The sequence below is a fragment of the Cygnus atratus genome, chromosome 28 (assembly GCF_013377495.2).
Source record: "Cygnus atratus isolate AKBS03 ecotype Queensland, Australia chromosome 28, CAtr_DNAZoo_HiC_assembly, whole genome shotgun sequence".
In the NCBI taxonomy this organism is placed as follows: Eukaryota; Metazoa; Chordata; class Aves; order Anseriformes; family Anatidae; genus Cygnus; species Cygnus atratus.
In genome coordinates this window covers 610,268-636,801 of record NC_066389.1, presented here as the reverse complement: position 1 = coordinate 636,801, position 26,534 = coordinate 610,268, and the positions used below count along the sequence as shown (strand labels likewise).

Sequence of the window (26,534 nt, the reverse complement as noted above, 5' to 3'; positions counted from 1 at the left end):
GCCCGTCCCGCGGCGGGGCTCTCCGTGCCACCCTCCCGCTGCCTCCACGGCCGTCGTGACCGACGCAGGGCTGCGATTTTTTCCCCCCGCGCAGGTCGCGGCGACCCCGAAGCCCCCACGGAGCCCTCGGGGGGGTGGAGAGGCCGGAGGCTGCCGAGCCCCCCCCCCCCGGATCCCTCGGGCCCCACGCGTGGGTGCGGGCGGACGGTGCTGAGCCCCGCGGGGAGCCCCGGCGCTGCCCCCCGAGCCCGCCGCGGCGTGGGAGACGTGGGGGGGGGGGGGCAGGACGGGGGCCGGCACCCGGAGGAGTGGGGGGGGTCCCACGGCCACGCCGCGCCCCGGGGGGGAGGGGGGGGTTCGGGGCGTTCCGCGCCGCCCTGCCCGGCGCTGGGGCCGTCGGGGAAGCCGCTGGGTGTCCCACCCGTGTCCGCGGCGTGGCGGAGCGCTGCGCTTCCCGCACCCCGCGCCCCGCCGCGTGGATCCGCGCGGCTCCCGCTCCCGCGTGGGGTGGGGGGGTGGGGGGTGGGGGAGTGTGGGGAGGTCCGGGCTGCGAGGAACCCCTCGGTGCCGCGGGGCCGGGCAGGAAGGGGTTACCGGCGGTGGCTGGGAGCAGCCCTTTGTCACCGGCCCGGGAGGGGGGGGGCGGGGGGGGGGGGGCCAGGAAGGGCTCAGCCCGCCGCGGGGAGCCGCTGGCGGCGGGCGGCCGAGCGATGCTGGCGGTGCTGGCCGCGCTGTGCGGCGCGGGGCCGGGCGGCCGGGCGGCCGCGCTGACGCTGGCGGTGGTGCTGCCGGAGCGCAACGTGAGCTACCCGTGGGCATGGCCGCGCGTGGGGCCGGCCGTTCGCCTGGCCGCCGCCGCCGTCAACGGGCGAGCCGACCTGCTGGCCGGCCACACGCTGCGCTGGGTGTTCGGCAGCAGCGAGGACCGGCACGGGGTGTGCTCCGAGATGGCCGCCCCGCTGGCCGCCGTCGACCTGCGGCTCGCCCACCACCCCGCCGCCTTCGTGGGGCCCGGCTGCGTGTACACGGCGGCGCCCGTGGCGCGGTTCACCAGCCACTGGCGGCTGCCGCTGGTGACGGCGGGGGCCGAGGCGCACGGCTTCGACGACAAGCGGGAGGAATTCGGGCTCACCACCCGCGCCGGGCCGAGCCACCGCAAGCTGGGCGAGCTGGGCGTGCAGCTCCACCGCCGCTTCAACTGGACCCGCCGCGCCCTGCTGGTCTACTGGGACGAGAAGCTGGACGACCGGCCGTACTTCTTCGCCGCCGAGGGGCTCTACGTCCAGCTGCCCACGCTGCGCAACCTCACCGTCATGGACGTGGTGTTCCGCGACAAGGGCAACTACTCCTTCATCATCCAGGAGATCAAGCAGAAGGGGCGCAGTGAGTGCGGGGGTGGCGGGGCACGGCCGGGCGCGGCTCCCCTCAGGTGCCCGCGGCTCCCCACGCGTGTCCGGGGCTCCCCGGGGCCGTACGCTGCTCAGCACGGCTGGGCACGGCTCCCCTCAGGTGGCCACGGCTCCCCACGGCCAGGCACGGCTGCCTAAGGGTGTTCGTGGCTCTCTACAGGTGTTCCTGGCTCCCCAGGCTCGTGCGCGGCTCACCGCAGCCGGGCACGGCTCCCCTCGGGTGTCCGCGGCTCTCCATGAGTGTCCGTGGCTCCCCAGAGCCGGGCACGGCTCCCCAGGGTCTTGCGCGGCTCCCCAAGGGCGTGCGCGGCTCGCCACTGCCGGGCGCAGGTTCCCTCGCGTGTCCGCGACTCCTCAAGGGCGTTCGTGGCTCCCCAAGGGTGCGTGCGGCTCCCCTCGGACGTGCACAGCTCCCCAGGGTCCGTGGCTCCCCGCGGGTGTCCCCAGCTTCTCCCGTGTGTCCCCAGCTCCCCACGGTTGTCCACGGCCCCCCATGGGCGCCCCCAGCTCCCCACGGGTGCCCCCGGCTCCCCACGGGTGTCTGCGGCTCCCCAGGGGTGCTCCCAGCCCGACCTTGCTGATCACGGCTTTGCCCGGCTGTGTGCGGGTGCGTGCGGAGCCCCCCCCGCGGGGAGCACGGGGCATGGGGCTGTGCAGGGGGGGCGCGGGCGTGCGGGGCTCCACACACGTGTGCACAGCCCCATGCACGGCCGGACACGCGTGGGCACGGGTGGGCACGCCGCACACCCGCAGCGCCCCGGCCCTGCACGCAGCCCCCCCGGCGGGGCGCTGGGCACCGGCCAGCCCTGGAGCGCGGCCCGGGCAGGGCCCCCCCCGCTGCCACCCGCTTTCCGGGGGCGCCGCCTGCCCGGGGCTGGCATGGCCGGGGCACCAGCCCCCCGCTCCCGCCGGGCCGGAGCCGTCTGGGCGCCCCCCCCCTCCCCCCGGGAACGGCGGCTCCAGGGGCTGGCAGCGGCGGGCGACGTCCGCCCGACCCCGCTGTCCCCGCTGGGTGCTGTCTGGGGACCTGGCGGTGGCAGCCCGGTGACGCCGGGCAGCACTCCAGGGTGCTGCTGGGGGGAGCGGACAGGGGGTGCGGGGCAGCGGCACCCACCGGGGTCCCGGCAAATAAATCTCGGCCGTCGATCTGGGCCGTGCGGAGGAGGAAACGGAGTCAGGAAAACAGGAAACCTCGGGCAGGGCCCAGCGGGGGCACGCAGGCAGGCAGCAGGCGCAGGACCCCCGCTCCCCCCAGTGTCCCGCTTGGTGCCCCCCAAGGGCGCAGCAGCCCCCAGTCCCTGCTGGCTGGCACAGCCCAAGGCACGTCCCCTGCTGCGGGGTGGGGGACCTTCGGGTCTGATAACAGGACGGGGCTGTTATTAAATCGCCCTAATTATCGCTGCCGGTCCGGCTGCTGCAAATCCAGACCCAGGCGTGGAGGGACTCGGGGTGCTGGGCTGAGGTCACCGTCCCCGTTTGGGGTTCACCACCCACGGTGGGGGTCCGGTGCCATAAGCGGTCTCGCCCCGCGCAGTTGTCTACGTGTGCTGCGCGCCGGACACGCTGCGGGAGCTGATGCTGCAAGCCTGGCGCGAGGGGCTCACCCGCGGCGACTACGCCTTCTTCTACATCGACATCTTCGGGGCCAGCCTGCAGGGCAGCCACTTCCCCGAGCCCCAGCGGCCCTGGAAGCGGGGTGACCGCGACGACGCCAGCGCCCGGCAAGCTTTTGAGGTGAGCACCCCCGGGTGCTGCGCGCGGGCAGGGACCCCCCGCGTGCGTCCTCTTCTCCCTCACGCGAGTGCCGGAGCTGCCCCAGCCTCCCCTGCCCGCCCGCTCCCTGCTGGCAGCCCCGGAGGAGGAAGGAAGCGAGATTAATTTCCCCAGGTCCCGGCTCCAGCGCTGCCCGGAGCTATTAATAGGCGCAGCACGAAGCCAGCCTGCCCCGGCCCCTGGGACCTGGGGGACCCCATAACGGAGGGGAGCGGGCAGGGTCCCCGTCCCCGCTGCCAACTGCTCGCCCCCGCCCCAGGCCGTCACCATCATCACCTACAAGGAGCCCGAAAACCCCGAGTACCGGCCCTTCCTGGCCCGGCTCAAGGAGGAGGCGCTCACCCACTTCAACTACACCATGAAGGACGGCTTAGTAGGGCACGGGGACAGGGCTGGGAAAGGTGGGGGGCACGGGATGGGGCTGCTGGGGGACAGCGGTGGAGCTGGGGACGTGGGATGGAGCTGGGTACAGGGGGACAGGGGATGGAGGCAGGGACACAGGGACATGGGATGGAGCTGGGGACGTTGGGGACAATAGGTGGAGACGGGGATGGAGCCGGAGACAAAGGTACAGGGGATGGAGCTGGGGACAAAGGGACAGGGGATGGAGCTGGGGAAAAAGGGGACATGGGAGGGAGCTGGGGACAAAGGGACACGGGATGGAGCCGGGACTGCTGGGGATGAGGGGGTGCAGGATGACCTGGGGCTGCTGGGGACAAGAGGATGCGGGTCCCCGGCTGTGCCCTGTCCCCAGCCAGCTCCGTGCCCCCAGATGAACTTCATCGCGGCCGCCTTCCACGACGGGGTGCTGCTCTACGCCCAGGCTGTCAACGAGACGCTGGAGCGGGGCGGCTCCATCACCAATGCCTCCGCCATCACCCGCCAGATGTGGAACCGCACCTTCTACGGTGGGCGTCCTGTCCCCGTCCTGTCCCCAGCCCCATCCTGGACCCAGACTTGTGCCCGGCCCCAGCAGGGCTGGGTGCTGCCCGCCCGCCACGCTCCCAGGCTGGTATTTTGGGATCGGAGCCAGCGGGATGGAGATTTACAGCCCGGGGCACGATGGAGCCACCATCCCCGCCAGCGCTGGCCCCGTGCCCCGTCCCCTGGCTGGGGTCCCTGGCTTGTCCCCGAGCCCCTCGCCCTCCGTCCCCAGGCGTCACCGGCTTCCTGAAGATCGACGAGAACGGGGACCGAGAGAGCGACTACTCCCTGTGGGACATGGACCCGGTGCGCGGTGACTTCCAGGTGAGAGCCAGCCCCAGCGTGGGGCCACCTCGGTCCCCAGGGGGCTACCGGGGGCCTCGTCCCACCCGCGTCTCGTCCCCATCCCAGATCGTGGCCAACTACAACGGCACCACCAAGAAGATCCACATGGTGCCGGGCCGCGAGATCCACTGGCCGGGGAACAAGGTTCCCTCCGACGTCCCCCCCTGCGGCTTTGACAACAGCGACCCGCAGTGCCGCAAGGGTGAGCGGCGGGGGGTCGGCGGGGGGAGACCCCTGTCGGGGCAGGGGCTGGGGCACCCACGAGCCCCTCACCGCCCTCCTCTCGCCCCGCAGCCAGCCTGAGCACCCTGGAGGTGCTGTCCCTCGTGGTCAGCCTGATCCTCCTGGCCATCACCATCATCTCCTTCTTCATCTACAGGTGCGGGTACCGGGCTGGGGAGGGAGGGGGTGGCCCCCGCGGTGCTGTGTGCCCCAGGGGGTTGGGGGACCTCCAGGGGTCTCATCCTGCCCTCCCGCTTGCAGGAAGCTGCAGCTGGAGAAGGAGCTGGCGGCCGAGCTGTGGCGCATCCGCTGGGAGGACGTGCAGATGAGCAGCCTGGAGAAGCATCTGCGCAGCGCCGGGAGCAAGCTCACGCTCTCGCTGGTGAGCACCCAAAACGTCCCCAGACCCCCCCTCCCGACAGTGGGGACAGGGACGGGCACAGGGATGAGCTCACCCCGCGTGCTTCCTGCAGAGGGGCTCCAACTACGGCTCGCTGATGACCGCAGAGGGGCAGTTCCAGGTCTACGCCAAGACGGCGTACTACAAGGTGTGGGGGCACGGGAGCGGGGCCGGGCACCCACCACCCCACCGGGTGCTCCCCACCCACCCAGCACCCACCACCTCGCCTGCCCCCAGGGCAACTTGGTGGCCGTGAAGCACCTCAACCGCAAGCGGATCGAGCTGACGCGCAAGGTCTTGTTCGAGCTGAAGCATGTAGGTGGAGCCGGGGGGGCGGACAGGGCGCGGGGCTGGGTCCCCGGAGCGGGGCAGAGCCCGGCCCCACAGCCCGCTGTCCCCTAGATGCGGGACGTCCAAAACGAGCACCTGACCCGCTTCATCGGCGCCTGCACCGACCCCCCAAACATCTGCATCCTGACTGAGTACTGCCCCCGCGGGAGCCTCCAGGTGCCAGCGGGGTCCCTCCTATCCCTCCCCGATAGGAGCCCGTCACCCAGCGTCGGGGCTACACGGGGCCAGCACCCTGCCTTCGGGCTGCATCGCCCCGTGGGGCTGCTCGGGGTGGGGTAGAGCAGCGAGGTGACCCCCCTGCACCCCCAGGACATCCTGGAGAATGAGAGCATCACGCTGGACTGGATGTTCCGCTACTCCCTCACCCATGACATCGTTAAGGTAACGAGCTGCTTCCCACGGGGGTCTCCGCGGGGCGGGGGAACTGGGTCTGAGTGCCCTCCACCCATCCACCCACCCATCTACCCATCCATCCATCCAACCACCCAACCATCCATCCATCCACCCACCCACCCATCCATCTATCCGTCCATCTGTCTGACCAACCAACCATCCACCCATCTACCCATCCACCCATCCAGGGGATGCAGTTCCTGCACAACGGCGTCATCGTGTCCCACGGGAACCTCAAGTCCTCCAACTGCGTGGTGGACAGCCGCTTCGTGCTGAAGATCACCGACTACGGGCTGGAGAGCTTCCGCGCGGCCCCCGACGGCGAGGACTCCCACGCGCTCTTCGCCAGTGAGCAGCGCCCCCGTGCCCTGCCGTCCCCGTCCCTGGGGTCCCTGCCCGGCCCGACCCCGTCCCTGGTGCCGCAGAGAAGCTGTGGACGGCGCCCGAGCTGCTGCGGATGGAGGCGCCGCCGGCGCGGGGCACGCAGAAGGGTGACGTGTACAGCTTCGGCATCATCCTGCAAGAGATCGCCCTGCGCAACGGCGTCTTCTACGTGGAGGGCATGGACCTGAGCCCCAAAGGTGGGAAGGGGTTGGGGTGACGGCGCCGGGGAGGTGCTGAGGGGCGCTTGGACCTGTTGCGATGGGTGCTGGGATGTGGGATGGGGTGCTGGGACCTGTTGTGGGGTCTTGGACCTGCTGTGATGGGTGCTGGGACCTGGGATGGGGTGATGGGACCTGTTATGGGGTCTTGGACCTGCTCTGATGGGTGCTTGGACTTGTGATGGGTGCTTGGACCTGGGATGGGGTGATGGGACCTGCTATGGGGTCTTGGACTTGCTCTGATGGGTGCTTGGACCTGCCGCAATGGGATGCTGGGACCTGTTATAGGGTCTTGGACCTGCTATGGGGTCTTGGACTTGCTATGGGTTGCTGGGACCTGTTGTGATGGGTGCTTGGACCCACTGCTATGGGGTGCTGGGACCTGCGATGGGGTGCTGGGATTTGTTACGGGTCCTTGGACCTGCTGTTATGGGTCCTTGGACCTGCTGCTATGGGGTCTTGGATCTGCTATGGGGTCTTGGACTTGCTGTGCGGTGCTTGGACCTGCTGCAATGGGTGCTTGGACTTGTGATGGGTGCTGGGACCTGCTATAGGGTCTTGGACCTACTGCAATGGATGCTTGGACCTGCTATGCAGTCTTGGACTTGTTATGGGGTTCTTGGACCTGCTGCTATGGGGTCTTGGACCTGCTGTGGGGTGCTTGGACTTGTGATGGGTGCTGGGACCTGCTGTGATGGGTGCTTGGACCCACTGCTGTGGGGTCATGGACCTGCTGATGGGTTCTTGGAGCCACTGTTGGGTGCCGGCCCTGCTGACGAGTGCATGCCCCGCAGAGATCATCGAGCGGGTGAAGAGCGGCGAGCGCCCCAGCTTCCGCCCCTCGGCCAGCGTGGGGTGCCACCTGGAGGAGCTGGGCCAGCTGATGCAGCACTGCTGGGCCGAGGACGTCCTGGAGCGCCCCGACTTCAACCAGATCAAGGTCCAGCTCCGCAAGTTCAACAGGTGCCTGCACCTCCCGCTGTGCCCACCCCCCACCCCCCCCGGGAGCCAGGTGGTCCCCAACGTGTCCCCCCCCCGCGGGCGCTGACCCCCTGCCCACAGGGAGAGCAGCAGCAACATCCTGGACAACCTGCTGTCGCGCATGGAGCAGTACGCCAACAACCTGGAGGAGCTGGTGGAGGAGCGCACCCAGGCCTACCTGGAGGAGAAGCGGAAAGCCGAGGCTCTGCTCTACCAGATCCTGCCCCAGTGAGCTCCAGGGTGGGGGCCGGGGGTGTCTGTAACCCCCCCGGCATCGAGCACCCTGGGGCACCACGCCAGCACCTCCTGCCTGTTCCCCCAGTGTTTTCCCTGTGGGTGATGTGGGTGGTTGGGGGTGCTTGGAGGGGCTGGGGGTCCCAAGGCTCCCCTAAGGCTTGGGGGTGATAAGAGGACCTGGGGATAACCTGGAGACCCCAAAGCCCCCCCGTGGCTTGGGGCTGGAGGTGACCAGAAGCACTGGGGACCCCCCCATTCCCTCCCCCCCCTGCCATGGCTCACAATTTGGGGTGCCCCCAGGACCCCCAAGCGGTTCAGGGCAGCTCAGCAGCCTGGAGCTCCCCAGGACCCCAACACAGCTCAGGGCTGGGGACACCAGGGAGGCGTCTGGGGGCTGCGCCCCCCCTCACCCCAACCCCCCCGCACCCCCAGCTCGGTGGCGGAGCAGCTGAAGCGGGGCGAGACGGTGCAGGCGGAGGCCTTCGACAGCGTCACCATCTACTTCAGCGACATCGTGGGCTTCACGGCGCTGTCGGCCGAGAGCACCCCCATGCAGGTGGTGACGCTGCTCAACGACCTCTACACCTGCTTCGACGCCATCATCGACAACTTCGACGTCTACAAGGTGAGGGCGCGCGCCCGCCGCGCCCCCCATCCCGGGGCGCCCCCGGAGCCGGCGGCGCACCCCACGGCCTGCCGCCGTCCCCGCAGGTGGAGACCATCGGGGACGCCTACATGGTGGTGTCGGGGCTGCCGGTGCGCAACGGGAAGCTGCACGCCCGCGAGGTGGCCCGCATGGCGCTGGCGCTGCTGGACGCCGTCCGCTCCTTCAAGATCCGCCACCGCCCGCAGCAGCAGCTCAAGCTGCGCATCGGCATCCACACGGGTCAGCGGGACGGGGACGGGGGTGGGGACAGGGCACACGTGTGGGTCGGTGGGGACAGGGATGGGGACACGGCACCCATGTGGGTCAGTGGGGACGGGGACACGGTACCCATGTGGGTTGGTGGGGACAGGGATGGGGATGGGGACGTGGCATCCCTGTGGGTTGGTGGGGACGGGGATGGGGATGTGGCATCCCTGTGGGTCAGTAGGGATGGGGACAGGGATGGGGACGTGGCACCCATGTTGGTCAGTGGGAATGGGGACAGGGACGTGGCACCCATGTGGGTTGGTGGGGATGGGGATGGGGACATGGTACCCATGTGGGTCGGTGGGGACAGGGATGGGGATGGGGACGTGGCATCCCTGTGGGTTGGTGGGGACGGGGATGGGGATGTGGCACCCATGTGGGTCGGTGGGGATGGGGATGGGGATGTGGCATCCCTGTGCGTCAGTAGGGATGGGGACGTGGCACCCATGTGGGTCAGTGGCGCGGGGACAGGGATGGGGATGGGGACATGGCACCCACGTGGATTGGTGGGGATGGAGATGGGGATGTGGCACCCACACGGGTCAGCGGCGCAGGGACGGGGTGCCCACGTGGGTCAAAAGGGTGGGCATGGGGACACGTCAGCCACGTGGGTCAGTGGGCATGGGGACAGGGACGTGGCACCCACGTGCATCAAAAGGGTGGGACTGGGGACGTGGCACCCAGACGGTTCGGCAGGGATGGTGACGGGGACACGGCATACCCGGGGGTCTGCGGGGTGGGGACAGGGACACGGCACCCACGCGGGTCACTGGGGATGAGGGCTCCCCGGCCCCCCACAGGCCAGCAGAGGTGGGGGCACGGGGCACCCAACGGGGCTGGGGGGCACCCAGCACCTACATGGACCCGGGGGACAGGGGCGGAGGTGACACCAGCACCCAGGGGGCCACCAGGGGCCAGAGCCAGTGGGGGGGGGGGGGGGGGGGGGGAGAGCCAGGACAGGGCTGGGGGCCACGGGGGGGCTCACTGGGGGTCACGCAGGGCCCGTCTGCGCCGGTGTGGTGGGTCTGAAGATGCCCCGGTACTGCCTCTTCGGGGACACGGTGAACACGGCCTCGCGCATGGAGTCCAACGGGGAAGGTGAAGGCAGCGGGGCCGGGGTGGGGGTGGGGGGCTGAGGGGGGGGTCCGGGCACCCATGGGTGCTGACGGGGCCGCCTCCGTCCAGCCCTGAAGATCCACATCTCGGCGGTGACCAAGGCCGTGCTGGAGGAGTTCGGCTGCTTCGAGCTGGAGCTGCGGGGGGACGTGGAGATGAAGGTGAGCCCCGGCCCCCCCCCCCCCCCCAGTGAGGACCCCCCCCAGCGGGGTCCCCCATGCGCTTCCCCCCCCCGAATTGGGTCCCCATCTGCATCCGTGTCCTGCAGCCCCCCTTGGGCGATGGGTGCCCCCTGCACCCCCTTCCCCCCCCCCATCCCACCCACCGTGCCCCCCCCCCAGCCCCCCCCCCCCGACCCCCTCCTCTCCCGCAGGGCAAGGGCAAGGTGAGGACGTACTGGCTGCTGGGGGAGCGCGGGAGCAGCACCCGGGGCTGACCCCCCCCACCGCACCCAGAGCCCCCCCACGGGGCCGGCACCGCTGCCACCGTGTGTCCCCCCCCCCCACCCCAGGCTGGGGCCACACAGGGGGGGGGGGCCCGCTGCTGAGGCTGAACCCCGACTGCTCCGCGGGTGGGGGCACCCCGAGCCCGGCGGGGGCATCGGCCGGGATGGGGCACGGAGGAGCAGGCGGTGGCCGTGGGGGGGGGGACACGGGGATGGCCCCGTGCCCCGGGTAGGGGTCGGTGCCCCCCCCCCCCCTCCGGGCGGCGGGACGGGAGCGATGGAGCTCGGATTTTTGTAATAAAGCTGGTGTGTGCGCAGGTGCTTGGGTGTCCTCTGCTCCGGGGGGGGGGGGGGGGGGCACTGGGTGTCCCCCCCACCCCACCCCATGTCACCCTCCCAGGGGGGCACTGGGAGCCCCCCCCCCCATGTCCTCCTTCGGGGGGGGGGGGGGCACTGGGTGTCCTTCCCCCACCCCATGTCACCCTCCCAGGGGGGCGCTGGGTGTCCCCTGCACCTTGGTGCCACCCATGCCCCCCCCCCCCACGCCCCCCCTCCCCCCCCCCAGCGTCCCCTGCACCAAATCTTTGCAGGGCAGCTCGAATTTGGGGAGGGGGCTCGGAGTGGGGGGGGGGGGGGGCACCCCAGGCAGCGAGTTTTGGGGTGTGGGGGTGTCTGGGGGGGGGATGTGGGGTGCTGACGGCCTGGGGGGGGGTGTCCACGGGGGGGGAGGTTGCAGGGAGGTGTTGGGGGGGGTCCCGAGGCGGGTTGGGGATCCCAGGGGGTCCCGGGGGGGTCCCATCCATGCCCACTTTGAGTGAGGTTTGGTGGTCCCGGGGGTCCGGGGGGGCTTTGGGGGTCCCGGAGGTCCCGGGGGGGTCCCGGCTGAGCCCGCCCTGGGGGGGTTCCGGGGGGGTTGCCCTGGGGGGGTCCCGGGGGGGTTTGGGGGTCCGGGGGGGGTCCCGGAGGTGTCGGGGGGTGTTGTGGGGCCCGGGAGGGTCCGGGGGTCTCGGGGGGGGGCCCGTCCGTGCCCGCCCTGGGTTGGGTTTGGGGGTCCCGGGGGTCCCGCAGATCCCGGGGGGGTCCCGGGGGTCCCGGCCGTGCCCCCCCCCCGGGCTCACCCCGCGGCGCCCCCCCAGTAGTGGGCGGGGCTCGCGCGCGGCTCGGCCCCGCCCCCTCCTCCCCATTGGCCGCCCCTCCGCGCGCGGCCCCGCCCCTTCTCGCCTCCTCCCCGCGCTGCCACTCAAACCCCGCTCTCCACCGCCATTGGCCTGCCGGCCGTGGGGGCGGGCGCTTCCGGCGGCGGGCTCTTCCTCTTCCCGCCGGGCCCTCCCGTCCCTCTCCCGGTGACTTCCGGCCGGTGGCGCTGGGCGGGGGGCGCGGAGCCGCCGCCCTCCCCCCGCTCCCGGACCCCCCCCCGGCCGCCCTCGGATCCCCGAGCCCCCCCCCCCGGCCCCCCCCCCCACTCGCCGGGGCCTTGTGCCCCCGAGGCTCACCGGGAGCCTCCGCCCCGCGCCCCCCGGTGCCCTCCCGGTGCCCCCACAGCCCGCAGGGGGGGCCGAGGCCTGGTCGAAGAGCAGCCCCCCCGTGTGTGCGCCGCCCCCCGTGCCCCCCCCCCCCCCGTGTCCCCACGGGCCGGGGGTGCCCCCCCCCCCCCCCCCCCCCCCCCCCACCTCCCGGTTCGCCGCCGCCCCCCCTCCGGTGCAGGAGCGGGGGGGGCTCCCGGGGGAGTTCCGCCCTCAGCGCCCCCCCCCCCCCCCCCCCCCCCCCAAAAAAAAACAAAAACAAAACACCCCCCGGCGAGGAGGGGCAGGGCGGGGGCACCGCTGGGCTCTGCACGGGGGGCTGAAGGGGGGGCTGCTGCTGTCGGGTGAGCCCCCCCCCCCCACCTCCCGGTAGGCCCCCCCCGCCCCCTCGTTAGGGGCCCCCCCCCCGGCAGCCATGGAGCTGCAGAAGGGGAAGGGGGGAGCGGCAGGAGGAGGAGGAGGAGGAGGAGGAGGGAAGTTGCTGGTCTCCACTCTTCTGGATGCCAAGGATGAGTTGGAGGAGGTAGGTGCCCGGGGGGCTGGGGGGGGGGGGACAGTGGGTGGGCAGCGGGCAGGGGGCACACCCAGCACCCCCCCACACCCAGCACCCCCCCACACCCAGCACCCCCCCCCGACACCGTTCTCAGCCCCCCATTTACAGCCGTGCCCCCCCGCCCCCCCCCCCAGCTCCCCTGGGGCGTGAAGCCGGGGGGGTTGGGGGTGAGCAGGGGTTGGGGTCTGCCCAGGACCACCGGGGGCTGGGGAGGAGCCCCCCCGGGAGCCCTGCACCTCCCCCCCCCCGGCCCCTCTGCTTCACCCCCGGTGCTCGGGGGGAGCCCCGGGACCGTCCCCGAGGCAGCGCGGGGCCCCTGTGTGCCCTCCAAGCAGCTGGGGGTGCGGGGGGGGCCGGGTCTTTATTGCGTGGTGGGAACCAGCGGGGCCGAAGCTCCCGAAGCAGCACGGATCGGGGAAGAGAAATCCCGCTGGCTTTGGGTTTTAGGGGGAAAAACAGGGTGGCGACGGGAACGGCTCGGTCCCAAGGTCCGGCCCCGTCCCCGGGCGGCGTGTTTCTGTTCCCTCCACGCGCTCGGCGGGGCCCGGCCAGGTCTGCACGGAGCCTTCCCAGCGGGGTCCGAGGCTCGTCCGGAACGAGAGGGCTTCCAGAGAGTTCTCCTGGGTTCTGCCTCCTGCCTGCCTCCTGCCCCGCGAGGAAGTCACGTTTCCAGCAAAAAGCTCAGCGCGAAGAAACGAGCTCGGGCGTCGTTCGCGCTCCCGAGCGTGGCAGCGCCGATGGACTTAGGGCCACGGGTTTGTTTCTCGTGTTCGAGCTCCAGCCGCCGGGAAACGGAGCACGGGGAGAGCCACGTGTGGTTGCCGCGCGTCAAGGTTTCGAAGGTGCCGCGCTCGGGAAAAGTCTCCCGCAGCCTTCCCGGGGCTGGGGGCTGCGGGTTGGGCACGTCTGTCTGGCAGAGCGAGGTGCCTGGGAGGGCTGGAGCTCGTCAAAAACATCTCGTCCCCGGTGTTGGCGCGGAGAAATTGTCCTCTCGGATGGCCAGGGGGCTCGGTAGAGCTCGGTGCTGGGACGTGAGCTGCTGAAACTGCTCCGAGGTAGAAATTGGGTTCTCAAACAGCCTGGCAGCAGCGGGCTGCTGCCTCCCGCTCGGCCCCAGAAGCGAACGCCGAGCCCCGATCCCGTCGGCGGGGCTGGGATCAAAGGCTTCGTCTGGCGCTGGACTTCCTCGCGAGGCTCTCCTGGTGGCTCACTGGCTGCATTACCCGCCAACGAGTTGTCTTACTTCGCACCGGGGTTTTTCCTGGCGCTGTCTCTCAGCCGCGGGGTCTTGTCCTCCCTTTCAAGGAATTCGTCCGCTTTAGAGCGGGGATTTTCATGGGTTTTGCCCCATTGCTCCCGCATAATGCCGGCGCCGGGCCTCGAACAAAGCCCGCCCCACAAAGGCATTATCCCCGCCTTACTGACCAGTACATCTTCTTTCATATTGCACAACTGTTGACCCCCGTCTCAACAGCGTCTTCTCCGCAGCCCCTTTGATATGCAAAGGAGTCGCTAATCAGGCCCCGAATCTGTGCGCCCGGCTTGCGTTTTAATCAAGAGGTGCCCGCGCAGTGATAACCTCCTGGGAACCTGCCTGCCTGCCCGCCTTACGCCACGTTCCCTGCTTGTCCCCGCGGCCACCAGGGCCACGTTCCTGCCACCGGGCCTCGGGTTTTGCACGGGAGGGGCGGCCGAGCCCCGCTGCCCCCGCCGCGTTCTGCCGTGCCTGCGGGAGCCGATCTCCTCCGGCGCGCGGAGCCGCGTGGGAGCCGTCGGTGGGCTCGGCACGTGCCGGGGGAGGCGGCGCAGGGGCTGCGTTGGGCTGCTCAGGGATAGCTCCGAAGCAGCCAAAGCCATCGGCTCCAGGAGAAATAACTTGCAAAAACCCTGCTAAAAAAAACCACTCCCGATTTCTCAAGTGGAGCGGAAGGTTCTGCCGCGCGCTCTCACGAAGTACCGCGTGTTGGGGTGGCCTCCCATCGCTTCACGACCGGGGCTGCTTGCCTGCAAACACCCGCTGCTGCTCTCTGTTCTCGGCCAGAACTCCCGCGGGCGCCGAGCAGCTCCAGCAGCAGGTTTCCAGGCTGCCGAGCGGCGGCGAGGGGCCTTGCAGAGACCCAGGGCTGCTGCGGCGTGGCCGTGCCGGGCTGTGGCTCCTGCTCGGAGGGAGCTCCTACGAATCAGCCTGCGCCTCGGCCTCGGGTCTAAATGACATCAGAATTACCATCGCTGAACGAGAACATTCACTTTTGGGTTCTTTGGGTCCCCAAAGCGGTCGCCTCCCCGGCCGGCGGGGGGTTTGGGGGCTCGCTGGGTTTTGGGCCCAGCCCTGACGTTGGCTCTCATCTGTTTCAGAGGCTGGAGAGGTGCGTGGGCATCGTCACGTCGCTGACCAGCGGGCTGTCGGAGAGGGAGGCCAACGATGCCCTCAACGCTCACGTAAGTGTCGCCTCCTGGGCGGACGAGAGGTCCTGCCCGGCAGAAATCGCTCGGGGTGCGTTGTGCCCCCGCACGTCTCCGAGAGGCCGCGCGCCGCCTGGGAGCGAGCACAAAGAGCAGGCGGGCGTTAAGAGGCTGGGGGATGGAGCCTGCCTGCCTTCTCCCTGTCCTCGACCTGTCGAGGATTCTCAGAGCTATTGCGGTGAAAAGGCAAAACGGCGGCGCTCTCATCCTCGTCCGGCGGCGCGTTTTGGGAGCCGAGCCGGGGTGCAGCTCTCGCCGAGTGCGTCCCTGCCAGCGTGCGAGCGCCGCGCACGCCCGCGGCTCTGTGCACGTGCTCCTGGTGTTGGCATTTCTCGGGTATTTTTGTCCTCCTGCACTGCTCGGGTCAGCTTTTTCTTGGCCTCCAAACAGCCAGGCTCCAGCCCGCTGGAAAGGGCAGGTTCAGTCCCTCTGGTGAAGGATGGAGCATTTATTTCTAACTCTGCCTCGGCTTAAAATACTTGCCAGCGGGCTGCAGACGTTACCGTATAAGGAGAACTGTCGTGTGACATCTTAATGGGCTCCCTGACTTGTTAGTTGTGTTTTTTCCTCCCCAGAACACCTTGGGCTCTTGGAATCAGTGGTAAAACGTTGCCTCCCCCTTAATGGGGGAAAAAGCTGGCGACCCAGGCTGGACCCAAGGCTTGGAACCTATGAAAGGCTGTCCCACGAGGATGAACGGGCTGTAGGAGGCTGTAAGGAGAGAGCCCCCACAGGTCCCCAGCAGCAGGAGAGGGCTCGGGGCTCCTGCCGGGCTCCTGATCTGCTGGGTTCGGGGCATTTTGTTCCGACGGTGCCGCCAAAATCCCTGGAAGGCTCTCTGTGCCGCGAGGGGTTCGCCCCAGCGTTAACCTCACCAGCGTGTACCAGTGCTGGGGAGGCCTCGTGCACTTCGTGTCCCTTTGTGCTCCTGCCCCGAGTTCCCCGAGGGCTGCTGGCTGCCCCGCTGAGCGCCCGTTGCGCAGCCTCGAGGGAGGTTTCCCTCCCCTCGTTGCTCTCCTCTGACATCCCTCGACCTGCTCACAGGCGGCGCGTGCTTTTTCTCCCGCAGATATGCAAGGGCACCCCCCAGCACGAGGAGATTTGCCTGGGTCTTTTCACTCTGGTCTTGACCGAACCTGCTCAGGCGCAGAAGGTAAGGCTCGCAGCGGGCGCACGCGTGTTTCTTCCCGAGGGTTTTTTGCTCTCCAGGCAGCCTGGGATCCGGAGAGGTGCTTCTGGGGAGGTTTTTGGTCTCGTGCAGACACCAGCAGGCGCCTGGCTGCGGTCCTCAGCGCCGAGCCCTGTTTATTGTAGCAGGGCAATGACTCTGCTTGGACCATTTCTGGTTTTGTTACGTCCACGTGGCACAGGCGCTGCAGCAGCTGCTGCTGGGGGAATGCAGACGCTGCCACCAGGGAAGGGAGCTTGGCTGGGTTCTTTCGCAGCCCTAGAATTAATTGTTTTTCATTGTGGGAGGCGAGCACTGAGTCTTCGAGAAACCATAAACCCTTTCTCAGCTTCTGCCTGGCCTTTGGAGGCCCGGAACAGATTTGTGTGCTGGGGGCTGGGCGCAGATGCCTACAGAAATAATCGTTTAGACTCTCGAGGAGAAGAAACACGTCCAGTTCCTGGAGAAAATTGCATATTAGCAGGTCGCTTCTCTTGGTTTCACAGACCGGGTTTAATTTTTAAATAACTTTTTAATGCTGCTCTACACTGTGATTTTAAAACTGCTGTTAGTTACCGACGTGAAGATGAATGCTTTGTGTTTTGAAGACCTTGGAGGAGGGTTGGGCAGCGTTGCTGCTAAATGGGGGAGCTCGGGGAGGGAGCTGCAATCGGTGTTCTGTTGGAGGAACCAGACCTGGTTGTAGCAGCACAAAAGGAAAACCAAAAGCACCGCTGGAAGGGCTGCGCGTGGCAAGAGGTACCCGGGGGTCCTCGTTTGGATGTGTTTCAGCAGCCAGGTGTTGAGCAGAGCCGAAGAGGGTTGAAGCGGACTCAAGGCAGGAAGGCAGCGGCTGCCGCTGAGCGCTAGCGGCGTGCCGTGCCGTCAGGGATGCTCTCTAAGTCCTGGCGCTGCGCTGGACCGAAGGTGACTCATGCAATATCCTCTCCTGATTTAATCACTGCTGCGAGGGCAGAGCTCTCCCCGCCTAAGCCGCGGATCCAGATCAGCTCCCAGAACGCGTGGCTGGCTTGGCGCTGCTGGGCGGGACGCTCCTTGTCGCTGAAGTTCCAGCTCTGCTCCCCAGAGATCACATCTCGAAAGCAAACCACGCTTCTCCTGGGAGTCTTTAGGCCCGACTGCTCACAGGTGCTGGTGCAGGTCGGGTTTCCTTCTGGCTGTGTTCTGCTCTGCCTCCTTGAAGCCTGTTCGCACAATCCCCCGCCCTGCTGTCCTTCGGCTCCGGCCTGATTCTGCCTCGTGCACCGGACGTAAGATGTCGGACTCGCAAACCCAGCGAGGCTGAACCCGGCTGGATCTCAGAGCGTGGCCGAGCACATCTCCTTTCTGAGCAGCTGTGGCACGGTGCCAGGAGCCGCCAAATAAAATGCTCTTCTCTCCTCCAGGACCGCAGCTGGTGGGGAGCACCCGCACCCCGTTAGCTGAGCGTGGGTAGCGCAGGATGCGGAGGGCAGGTGCTTCGGGGCAGTGGAAGCCAAGGCAGAGTGACTCCGGCCAGCTCGAGCGCTCGGTCTGCGTGGCAATCGCGCTGCGAGGGGCAGAGCAGAGCCTCTCCAGCGCGTTCCCCTCCGCAATTTCCTCTGGCAGGGGGCGAGCAGTCTGGCTCCGCGTGTCCGAGCTGCTGGCAGGCACCCCCGCGCGCTCGGAGGCGGCAGGCTGGGGGCACGCTCGCTGCTCATGGCCACGGTAATTAGACGTGGCTGGTCCTCCTGCTCTTGTCAGATCTGCTCTTGGGAGCACGGCCCTTTTCTCGGGGAGTAATTGGATCTGCCAGTCTGCTGGGCTCTGATGTCATCTGCTGTTGCCACCTGCCCTGTGTCCAGACGGCAGGGACAGGAAGGCAGTCGATGATTTTCTGCTAGGCTTCGGGGGTGATTTTCTCCTTGCCTTTGCTCCCGTGCCTACCAAGAGGGGTTAACGCTTGCCCGACAGATAGGGCACCTTGCGGGGCTCTTGAGAGAGCTCTGAAACCGTCACACCACGGGCAGAGCTGCGCCCATCCTCCAGCAAGAAGCTACAGGTCCTGGGCCAGCCCCGGTCATCTGCGGCAGCCTCCGCACCTCTGGTGCTGGGGGAGGATTCCCAGCCTCGGTGTGACACGAGAGCGTGGCGTCGGGGAGCGTCAAACCCCGCGAGGATGCTGTGGAAGTGGTGCTGCCCTGAATCGAGCACAATCCCTGGAGGCTTCGCTTTCCTCCGCGAGCCCGCTGGTTTGCCCGGGGAGGGAAAAAAAGAAAAAAGACAAGACCGCTGCAGCGGGCTGTGTTTACGTTCAAGGGTACTCGTGTGCTCGTTGCCCTAGAAGCCAGGCAGGGCTGTGCGGCGTGTGCTGCAGCCCCAGCACGCCAGCAGAGGCATCTCGTGCCATCTGCTCGGGCATCTTGCGTTCCTTAGCGGGCGCCTGGCCCCCGCGCGCCGCTGGGGCTCGGCTGGCCCCGCGGCCGTGCCGTCCCCCGGCTGCTTCTGCTGGGGCTCGGAGCTGGAGGCGCCACCGTTTCCTCCCGGGAGGTTGGTTAGAGCATCTCCCTTTCCGGGAGGGGGCTCGAGCTGCCCCAGCGGCTGGCCGATGGGGCGAAGAAGCGGCGGCCGGCCCTGGCGGTGGGCACGCAGCCCTCCTCCTCCTCCCCCTTCGTTGCCCTGACGCTCCGGCCGGGGCAGCTTAGCCGTGCTGAACTCCCCCAGCTGCGAGGAGGGACGCCTGACCGCCTTCAAATATCCAAGTGCCGGCCCCTGGTGTGTCACATCTCCCTCCTCCGCCTGGCACCCCTCGCTTTAATTAACGCTCGGCTCCGGGATCAGAGGGCACGGAGCCCTCCCCGCAGCCCAGCTCCTGACACCTCCTCCGGCAGCCGTCTGCCTCTGCGGCCCCGCTGCTGGGGGGGCCTCTCCTCCGCTCCGTGGCTGTTTTCTTCACCCCCCCCCCCCCCCCCCCCCCCAGTCCCTCATTTAAAGCAAACATTTATCATTTGCTCCTTCCTGTTAATTAAATGGCCTGCGCGAGCGGCGGCTCCGATCTGCCGAGAGCAGCGGGGAGGAGGCGATGGATTGTTTGCAGCCTTGGCAATAATCGAGAAATTCAGGTCCTCTCCCCGCCCCCTCGGCAGCAGAGCCCTGAGGATTTTTCTCCGAGCACCTTTCTTTGGATTATCGCTGCCATCCTTGTGCCCGAGGCTGTTAGGTGGGGGTCCGGTCGGACCTGTCTGAGCAAGCAGTGAAGCGACACTGCCGTGAACGCTGATAAAAGGGGATTTGTGCTCCTCTGGTTGTATTTTGGAGCAGGCATCAGGAGCGTCCTTTGTGTGGGTTGTGTTGTGGTTTTCTGCGGTGTTTGACATTCGGGGAAGTTTGCAGCAAGCGAGGTGAAGGAAGAGCTGCCAAACTTCCAGAGGTGACAGGGTTGTGATGCCCTTCTCCTGGGACTGACGCTGAAGTGAGTTCCTTGGAGCATCTCTTCTGGCTGCTCGTTGCAGCCCTTCTCCTGGGGCCTGCCAGGGTCAGCCCAGCCCATCGGGAGCTAATCCGTGCTCTGAGCTGTGTCATAGGACCTGAAAGTGGCTTTAAATGCAGAGCTGGGCACTGAACCTCCCGCACGGCCACCAGAAATCCAAAGGGCAGGGGTGTGTGACCCAGAAAAGGAGCTCCCTGACCGCAGCAGAAGCTCCTGACCGCCAAGAAAAGCTGCTAAGGTGCGAAGCGTTCACCTCCCTGCTGCTCCTCCGGGCGCAGAAACGAACCTGCCCGTGAGAGACGGGCGAGGGGCGACGGGTGGTCGCCCTGACCCCGCACCGGAGCAGAGGAGGAGGATCCAGGCAGGGCAGGGGCCTGACAGCGCTGGTGTTTTCCAAACGACGGAGGAAAAACCTTGAGCCTGGGCAGACCTCGGGGGAATTGGCATCCCAGGCTGGCTGTGTCCCGGGCTGCCTCCTCGCAGGCGTTTTCCCGATGGATGTGCTGCTCTTCCAAAGGAGATGCGTGATCCTGGCCAGGTAGCAGCCTGCGTGGAGACACCGAGTCTGGCTCTGCTTCGCGCGGGTACTCCTTCAGCATTTCAAAAGCAATTGGAGGCCCCAAAAAGTCTGCACCTCTCGGATTCTGATTTGTTGTGTTGTTGTTGTTGTAGTTTTGTTTTTATTTCTTTAAAAGGTTCTCTGTGGAAAAGGGAGGGAGAAAGCCTGAGCACGGGGAGCCTAATCAAAGGGATCTTTTGAGGCCTCATTAACTCTCTAAAGTAGGATGCAGAGAGCAGACCCCTGCTCTCGGGAGTATCATGATTTTACCGGCGCAAATTAACATTCGTTCAGAACTACTTAGCAAATTACTTCCTCGGCGCCCTCCACCCCCTGCTGCCCTGACCAGAGGGGAAGGGAGAGCCAGCACCTTTGCTCTCTGGCCAGCATTTTTCCTGGCCGCTGGCCGATAAGGTCCTTCCTCGCCCTATCTCGATGGGACTGTTTATTCATTGATCCTTCCCAAGGACCGTTGGCTGTCTTTCCTCTCTGGTATTGGTCTCTCTGGAGCCGTGGCAGAGCACGGGGAGGGCTGGGATGAGGGGACGGGGGAGGTTGTTGTAAGCCACCCGACGGGGTCTGTTCTGGAGTGCGAAACCTTTGGCCCCCGGGGTTAAACCCAGCGCGTCCAGCTGTCATTTGTAGTGCCCCGGAGGATTATTGGCTCGGCCTGGCCTGGCCCTGGGATGCTGATTCAGGTCACGCCACGGAGCCTGCCTGCCTTGATGTTCCTTCTTCCCTGAGATCAGTTTATTTGCTGTTATCTAATCAGGTTTTGATTTAAAAAGAAAAAAACAACAACGATATGTTTTCCATTGTGGTCCTTTATCTGTAACCATCTCCTGCCGTTCTCTGCTGCAGTGCTACCGGGACTTGGCACTGGTGAGCCGAGATGGCATGAACATTGTTCTCAACAAGATCAACCAGATCCTCATGGAGAAGTACCTGAAGCTGCAGGACACGTGCCGGACCCAGGTGAGGAGAGGTCTTCTCCCCAGAGCCCCCCTCCTCGTGCCAGCCTGGCAGAGGACGAGCAGGGGGCGTTGGAGCTGGGGGGGCCTGGGGACAAGCTCCTTCGCTCCACATCGTGGAAGGGAAATACGGGGTGGTGGTGGCGTTTGCCACGGGGGCAGCCGGGGTGTTGTGGGGGGGTGTCGTGGGAGGGTCTGGCAGAACCTGCGCTCATCTCTCCCCCCCTCCAGCTGGTGTGGCTGCTGCGGGAGCTGGTGAAGAGCGGCGTGCTTGGCGCGGACGGCGTCTGCATGACCTTCATGAAGCAGATCGCAGGTGGGTTCCGTGCTCCCAGGCAGCAGGATCTGCCTGCATCCGCCTGCTCGTGCCAGCAGGCTGGGCACGCAGCAGGGCTCGTGGTGTGCTGCGCTTGGAATCGGAGCCAGAGCCCGGGCTGCTGCGCGGCCAGGTCCGGACAGGCTTCCCGCGTCGCAGGACCCGGGACAGGCAGGAGCAGAGCTCGCTGGCAGGCGCTCAGCCTGCCCCAACCTGTCTGGTGAGGAAATCTCTCCAGGAAGGATGGAGCAGAGGATAAACCCTCACGAGTCTGTTGCTCCCAACACCCTCTACGAGGAGTGAATCACAGAGAGAGCCAAGAGGCTTCTGGCAAATGCTGGAACAGGAAGCGAATTGGTTCCTGCTGCTGCCAGCTTTCACCCTGTCACGCTGCACACGAGCACCGGCATCATCCCTGGTCCCCGCTCTGACCTGTGCGATGACAAGAGCCGTGTAACTCATCAGAGATGCGGTGTAAAGTCAGTAGCTCTCGCAGGGAGCTGGCGCTGCCCGTATGGAAGCCCGTAGCGTGTTCCCACCGGGCCTGGTGTGAGCACCCCACACTCGTGCGCGCACACACGCCTTTCCGGATTCACAGGAACAGTGCCTCTTCCGTGTTCCCTACTCAGCCCTGGTGCTGGCCACTGCGGGGGAATTAATGTCCCACCATAAAACCTGACATTGTGTTTTTATTGTGTGTGCCCGTGACGCGGGGCTGGGCAGCCTGGATTGGAAATTGCTAGGTCTGCTCTTCAGGGGAGGAAGAACAGGGAGGGAGGGGACAGAGTCCTGAGCGGGAGCCAAGCTGTCCTGGCCCTGTTGTCACAGCGTAAACAGCATTTAAAAACCCATCGGTGAAGGCATCCCTTGTTTCCCCTTGCTTACACCTCCCCGTTCAGGGCCCCTGCTGTTCTGGAAGGACGCCGCAGTCTCACTTCTCACCGCGTTTACGATGCCTTAATTGTTGTGACCCTATTGTTTTGGCCTGCCTGCTCTAGCAGTTCGCTGCGCCCCTGCCGCAGGAGGCCCTCTGCTCCTCGTGGCCTTGGCCATGGGCTCCAGCCTCGTGCCGAAGGCACGCTGAGAGGGCAAGACTCTGCTTTGACACCTGGCCTTCGCTGGAGAGCTCGGGTGTTCTTTGCAGATGCTGTGTCCCTGTTGTAGGCTCAGCAGCTGGGAATGTGTTTTTGTTTAGTTTTGTTTTTCCTAGCTACTGGATCTCACCCCTTTCTGGCTTCTCCTCTGCTTCCCAGAAAGGATAACTCCTGACTCCATATTCCAGTTCTTCTGCAAGATTGCAGTAAAGACCCCCCTGATCCCCTAACAGAAAGCCAGTCTGCTGCACTTATAAACACGCTATCAGTACATCTCGGAACAGCCAAGCGTGTGCAGCGGGCAGAGTAGGAGCAGACAGCAGGATGTGCTCCAGAGCCCTTAATTAGCTTCTCCTTGCTGGGGGTACAGGCACTGAAGCCGTCGGTGGTCCAGCTGAATCCAGCAGCACAACCACACCGTTAATCCGACTGTTTTTTCTCTCCCGTATTGTTTTCCCACTTTCAGGCGGGGATGTGACTGCGAAGAACATCTGGCTGGCCGAGAACGTCCTGGAGATCCTGACGGAGCAAAGGTACGGTGCTCGGGAGGCGCTGGCGGAGGCTGGTCCCGTCAGGAGAGCGGCGGCCGGGCGTTACGCGGGTGAGCGCACGCCTCGCCTGCCGGCCAGGAGGATTTGTCGTCCTGCCCCATGCACGAGAGGCAGGTTTGGGAGCAGCACTCGCAGCACGAGCCCGAGTGGGAGTGCGTTGATGGGGTTTCCTGTGCAAAAGACCCCTGCGTTCCCTTAACGTGTCACCAAGCGCATTGCCAGGCTGTGCCACGAATCCCTCGCTCTCAAAGCCCTCCTGCTGCAGGTTGTGTGTGGGAGGGCGTCCTCAAGTCCTTCCGTTAGCAAACCTCCGCGGGGTTTGGAGAGCGGCTGCGTGCCACGTCAGATAAGACGCTCTGCCCAGGCTGGTGCCTGTCCCGCAGCCTGCCGCGGGCGTTGCACGAGGACACGGCTGTGCCGCAGCGCGCAGCACCTGGGCCGTGCCACGGCAGCACCCGGCGTGCGGAGGAGCACGCGTGGCCCCCGAGCAGCATCCCAGGAATATTTTCTTCCTGCGTTTCCTGAGCTGCGGGGGAGGTGTTCCTTTCGCAGGAGTAGGACAGAGTTAATTGCCCAAAAAGCTTCCTGTGTTTAAACAGCTCCTGCTTCGTCGGGGCTGCAACTTTAATTTGTTGGGGACAAGCCATCTGGGAAGTATTGTCTTGTGGGCTCTGCATTGTCCTTTGTTGGCAAAGCAGCCGCTAATTGATGATAAGCAGAATTCCTAGCTGCAGCCCTCAACTGGGCAGAGTCATTATTTTTAAATAGCCTATAGCTTTTCACCAAGCGCTGTCTATAATAGCAGCGATTCTCCTCAAATCGCTTATTACTGTGGTTAACAATCAAGTTGTTAAAGCATTTATTTGGCCACGGCTAACAGTCCTGGTGATTTGTCTCCGGGATTAGCTGTGCCGATGCGTGCTGCCGTGAGTGCCATCTAGTGCCCCGCTGTGCGGGCTCGCTGGAGGAAGCGTGGAGAGACCCTCCGAGATCTCCTGGGCTTCTCTGACCTTTGCTCCTTGGAAGCATTTCCCCGGCTCCCTTCGTGCTAAGCTCAGCTCTTCCATTCCCAGCTGCTTCCAAGCTTTACCCGCTCTTAACGTGGTCTCGCCGTGCTCTGCTGCTGCTCGCTGCTGCCAGTCCGCGCCTCGGAACATCCCCGAAGCTCTGCTTGTCTCGCCAAAGCACGTTACAGCTTTTGCCTTGCAAACAAATAACTGCAAACAGCTGGACTGGGGGAGAAACAGCTTCTCGCTGGTGATCCGAGTCCACATCTGGCCTTGGGTCTGCAGGAGACAGCCCAGCGCACTAAATGCTAGCTGAGCTCGATCACTGAAGGAGTCTGACAGGAGCAGATGTGGAAGGAAAAGGCTCGGCCCCTGCTGAAGGTGCTGCTGGAGTGCCCCGGGGAACATCCTGCAGCAGCCCAGAAACCCTGCACGAGGAGAGCTGAGACCTGGGAGCGAGCCCAGAGGAGAACCTGCAGCTCTCCGCGGGGATTTATGCCCTTTGATCAGGGGGAAGGCAGAGCTTTAATTAAAGCCACGCATGTGAAGATCTGATTCCACATTCAGAGTGTTGAGTGCTTGGTTTAATTAAAAGCAGTAACAACAAAGCTGCTGTTCAAGCACTGCCCGCACTGGAGGGGAGGCCACTCCACTCCCTCTCGGAAGCCAGCCGATAATTTTGCTGCTCGCTGCTAACGGCTGCGCGAGCGCAGCGCTTCCCCCAAGCGTTTTCATCTTCTCTGCCTGCCCGATCGATGAATCCTGGGGCTGTGGGTGGCTTCTGACCCCCCCCCCCCTTTGACAGCGTTTTTCTTTTCTGCGCAGCTCTCATTGGGAAAAGGGGGAGATGCTGACCTGACAGCCCCCGGGATCCCGGCCTTAATTACTCCCACATCCTCCCTAGACGTAACCTCGCGCAGCGCCGCCCGGCCACGCCGCCCGGTCGCCTAATTAATCAGCTCCTCGCAGCCAGCTCGATGCAGCGAGAAGAGCCTGGGAAAGCAAACACTTGTCACGTCTTCCCAGGCTCCCTCCGGTGATTTAGGGCAGCTGACTCATTTGCCACCGGGCTGGTGTCTCTTCAGGTGGCGGTGGCGTTGCAGCTGCCGCGCGCAGCGGTGGCACTCCTGCGGGGCTCTGATTTACGGCTGGCTGGGCCGGGAGATGCTGCGGGTTATCCATCACGCGGGAGGCACCGAGCCGGCCTGGCCTGTTCTTGGCATCCAGCGCAAACAGCCAGGCTGACTCGGTCGTCTTTATGGACCGAGAGTATTTATTGTTGCAGTTAGATAAGGGAGGGTGAGAACGCGGCACACCCAGCGGGCAGGGCGCTCGCGGGAGCCGCGGCGGCTGGCGGCCGCCCTCTGCCAGGGGAGCAGGGCTGTGGCACCCGCCCATACAACTGGGAAACAAATCTGCTCGCAGAAAGCCGCCGGAGCACTGCTCCATGAGCCGCCTTGCCCTCTGAGGGCACAGAAGTGGAGTACGACCGTGCCTGTAGGCACTCGTGCTGCAGGCGAGGCTTGCCACTTCCCCTTGCCTCTGTCCTGCTCCGAGGGGGATGGATTCCTGTGCTGTGCTGTCTGTCCTGGTGCGGTTTCCAGACCTTCTCTACGTAGCTAGATCCGTCCTCTTGCAAATCAGCACGTCTCCTTCTCCCCAGCTCTCTCCTTTTGTCATTTCGGCGTCCCCGTAGTCGCAGCTGTGCTTTTCCTTCTGCCCCCCGTGCTGCCGGGTGGTTGAGATGGGGCAGCAGCAGCTCTTCATGCGCTGCCCGAGCTGCACGTGCTGCTCCGGCCAAGGAAAAGGAACAAATGCTGACTTCCTTGCATCCCTGCTGCCGTGCTGTCTCTCCCCTTGGGCAGCACAAGGGGTGGCTTTCTGCTCGGCAGCGCCACGTGCCTCAGCTGCGTGCGAGGCACCTGCTTCGTGAGCAGCCCGTTGAGGCAGGCAGCGTGGAGCCCTGCCCCTGTGGGAAGGTCCTTTGTAGCTCGTCCTGCTGCCTTGTGTCTTGCTCGGTGCTGGATGGCTGCAGGGATGGGGGGAGATGCTCCTGTGGCAGGCAGTGCTAGCGTCGAGGCCGAGTCTGTTCACGGAGCTGCTCCCTGTGCTCACCCCTGAGCACGTCATCGCTTGCAGTTGCAAATAGCTCAGCTTGTTGTGGCCGTGAGCACCTCCGTGGCCCTGGAAATCTAACCCAGCAGCTCCTGTGTGTGTCTGCCACCCTGCCAGAGAGCTTGGGTACGAGCCCCCGGCCGGCAGACTGCAATGGGACCCTCCACGGGGGAGGAAGGGGTGGCCCAAAGCGTAGCGAGAGCTGGCACGGAGCCGGTTGTGGAGGGCAAACAGTCAGTGGGTGAATGTTCTCCAGGCTGGAGTCCCTGCCCTTGCTCCTTTCCTCAGTGCTTGGTTTCTTCTGGCCTCGGTCTCTCTCGCTGTATGTAATTTCTCGTCATGGTTCCCTCTAAGATGTGGCTGAAAATGTTTTGTTTTTTTTTTTTCCTTCCTTTGGCAGAGAGTGGGTACTGAAAAGCAGCATCCTGATAGCGATGGCAGTGTACACGTACCTGCGGCTCATCGTGGACCACCACGGAACATCTCAGCTCCAGGTGCTCCGCCAGAAGGAGGTGGATTTCTGCATCTCCCTCCTCCGCGAACGGGTGAGCGAACTGGGGGACGGCTGGGAGGGGAGGCCTGGCTCCCTGGGGTGTCTGTGCCTGCGCGCGTGGCGCCGCCTGTGCTCCTCGTG

At 66.0% G+C, this 26,534-nt stretch overlaps 2 protein-coding genes across 2 annotated transcripts in view; both read left to right on the top strand.

The window, feature by feature from the left end:
- Nucleotides 1-710: 710 nt before the first annotated feature.
- Nucleotides 711-10,163, top strand: NPR1 (natriuretic peptide receptor 1). The gene is made up of 21 exons (XM_035567467.1): nucleotides 711-1,383; nucleotides 2,944-3,143; nucleotides 3,442-3,555; nucleotides 3,955-4,090; nucleotides 4,339-4,430; nucleotides 4,518-4,653; nucleotides 4,746-4,830; nucleotides 4,935-5,055; nucleotides 5,147-5,221; nucleotides 5,311-5,388; nucleotides 5,476-5,580; nucleotides 5,734-5,805; nucleotides 6,006-6,165; nucleotides 6,243-6,398; nucleotides 7,214-7,382; nucleotides 7,482-7,628; nucleotides 8,070-8,262; nucleotides 8,349-8,523; nucleotides 9,550-9,648; nucleotides 9,736-9,827; nucleotides 10,040-10,163. The coding sequence occupies exons 1-21, from the start codon at nucleotides 711-713 to the stop codon at nucleotides 10,100-10,102; spliced, it is 3,141 nt and encodes a 1,046-aa protein (XP_035423360.1). The 3' UTR covers nucleotides 10,103-10,163.
- Nucleotides 10,164-12,924: 2,761 nt separating this feature from the next.
- INTS3 (integrator complex subunit 3) overlaps nucleotides 12,925-26,534 on the top strand; it is a 38,118-nt gene continuing 24,508 nt past the window's right edge. Inside the window, exons 1-7 of the mRNA XM_035567466.2 lie at nucleotides 12,925-13,029; nucleotides 14,543-14,626; nucleotides 15,720-15,803; nucleotides 20,708-20,821; nucleotides 21,049-21,133; nucleotides 22,694-22,760; nucleotides 26,301-26,445. Of these exons, the coding sequence (XP_035423359.2) occupies nucleotides 12,925-13,029; nucleotides 14,543-14,626; nucleotides 15,720-15,803; nucleotides 20,708-20,821; nucleotides 21,049-21,133; nucleotides 22,694-22,760; nucleotides 26,301-26,445 (684 nt within the window). The remainder of the gene's footprint in view (nucleotides 13,030-14,542; nucleotides 14,627-15,719; nucleotides 15,804-20,707; nucleotides 20,822-21,048; nucleotides 21,134-22,693; nucleotides 22,761-26,300; nucleotides 26,446-26,534) is intronic.

Bases quoted from the DNA above. Each gene is read 5' to 3' on its own strand.
- NPR1 (XM_035567467.1), top strand. From the start codon at position 711: ATGCTGGCGGTGCTGGCCGCGCTGTGCGGCGCGGGGCCGGGCGGCCGG. The intron at 4,091-4,338 runs GTGGGCGTCCTG...CTCCGTCCCCAG, and splicing joins GTGGAACCGCACCTTCTACG to GCGTCACCGGCTTCCTGAAG. The intron at 8,524-9,549 runs GTCAGCGGGACG...GGGGTCACGCAG, and splicing joins GCGCATCGGCATCCACACGG to GGCCCGTCTGCGCCGGTGTG.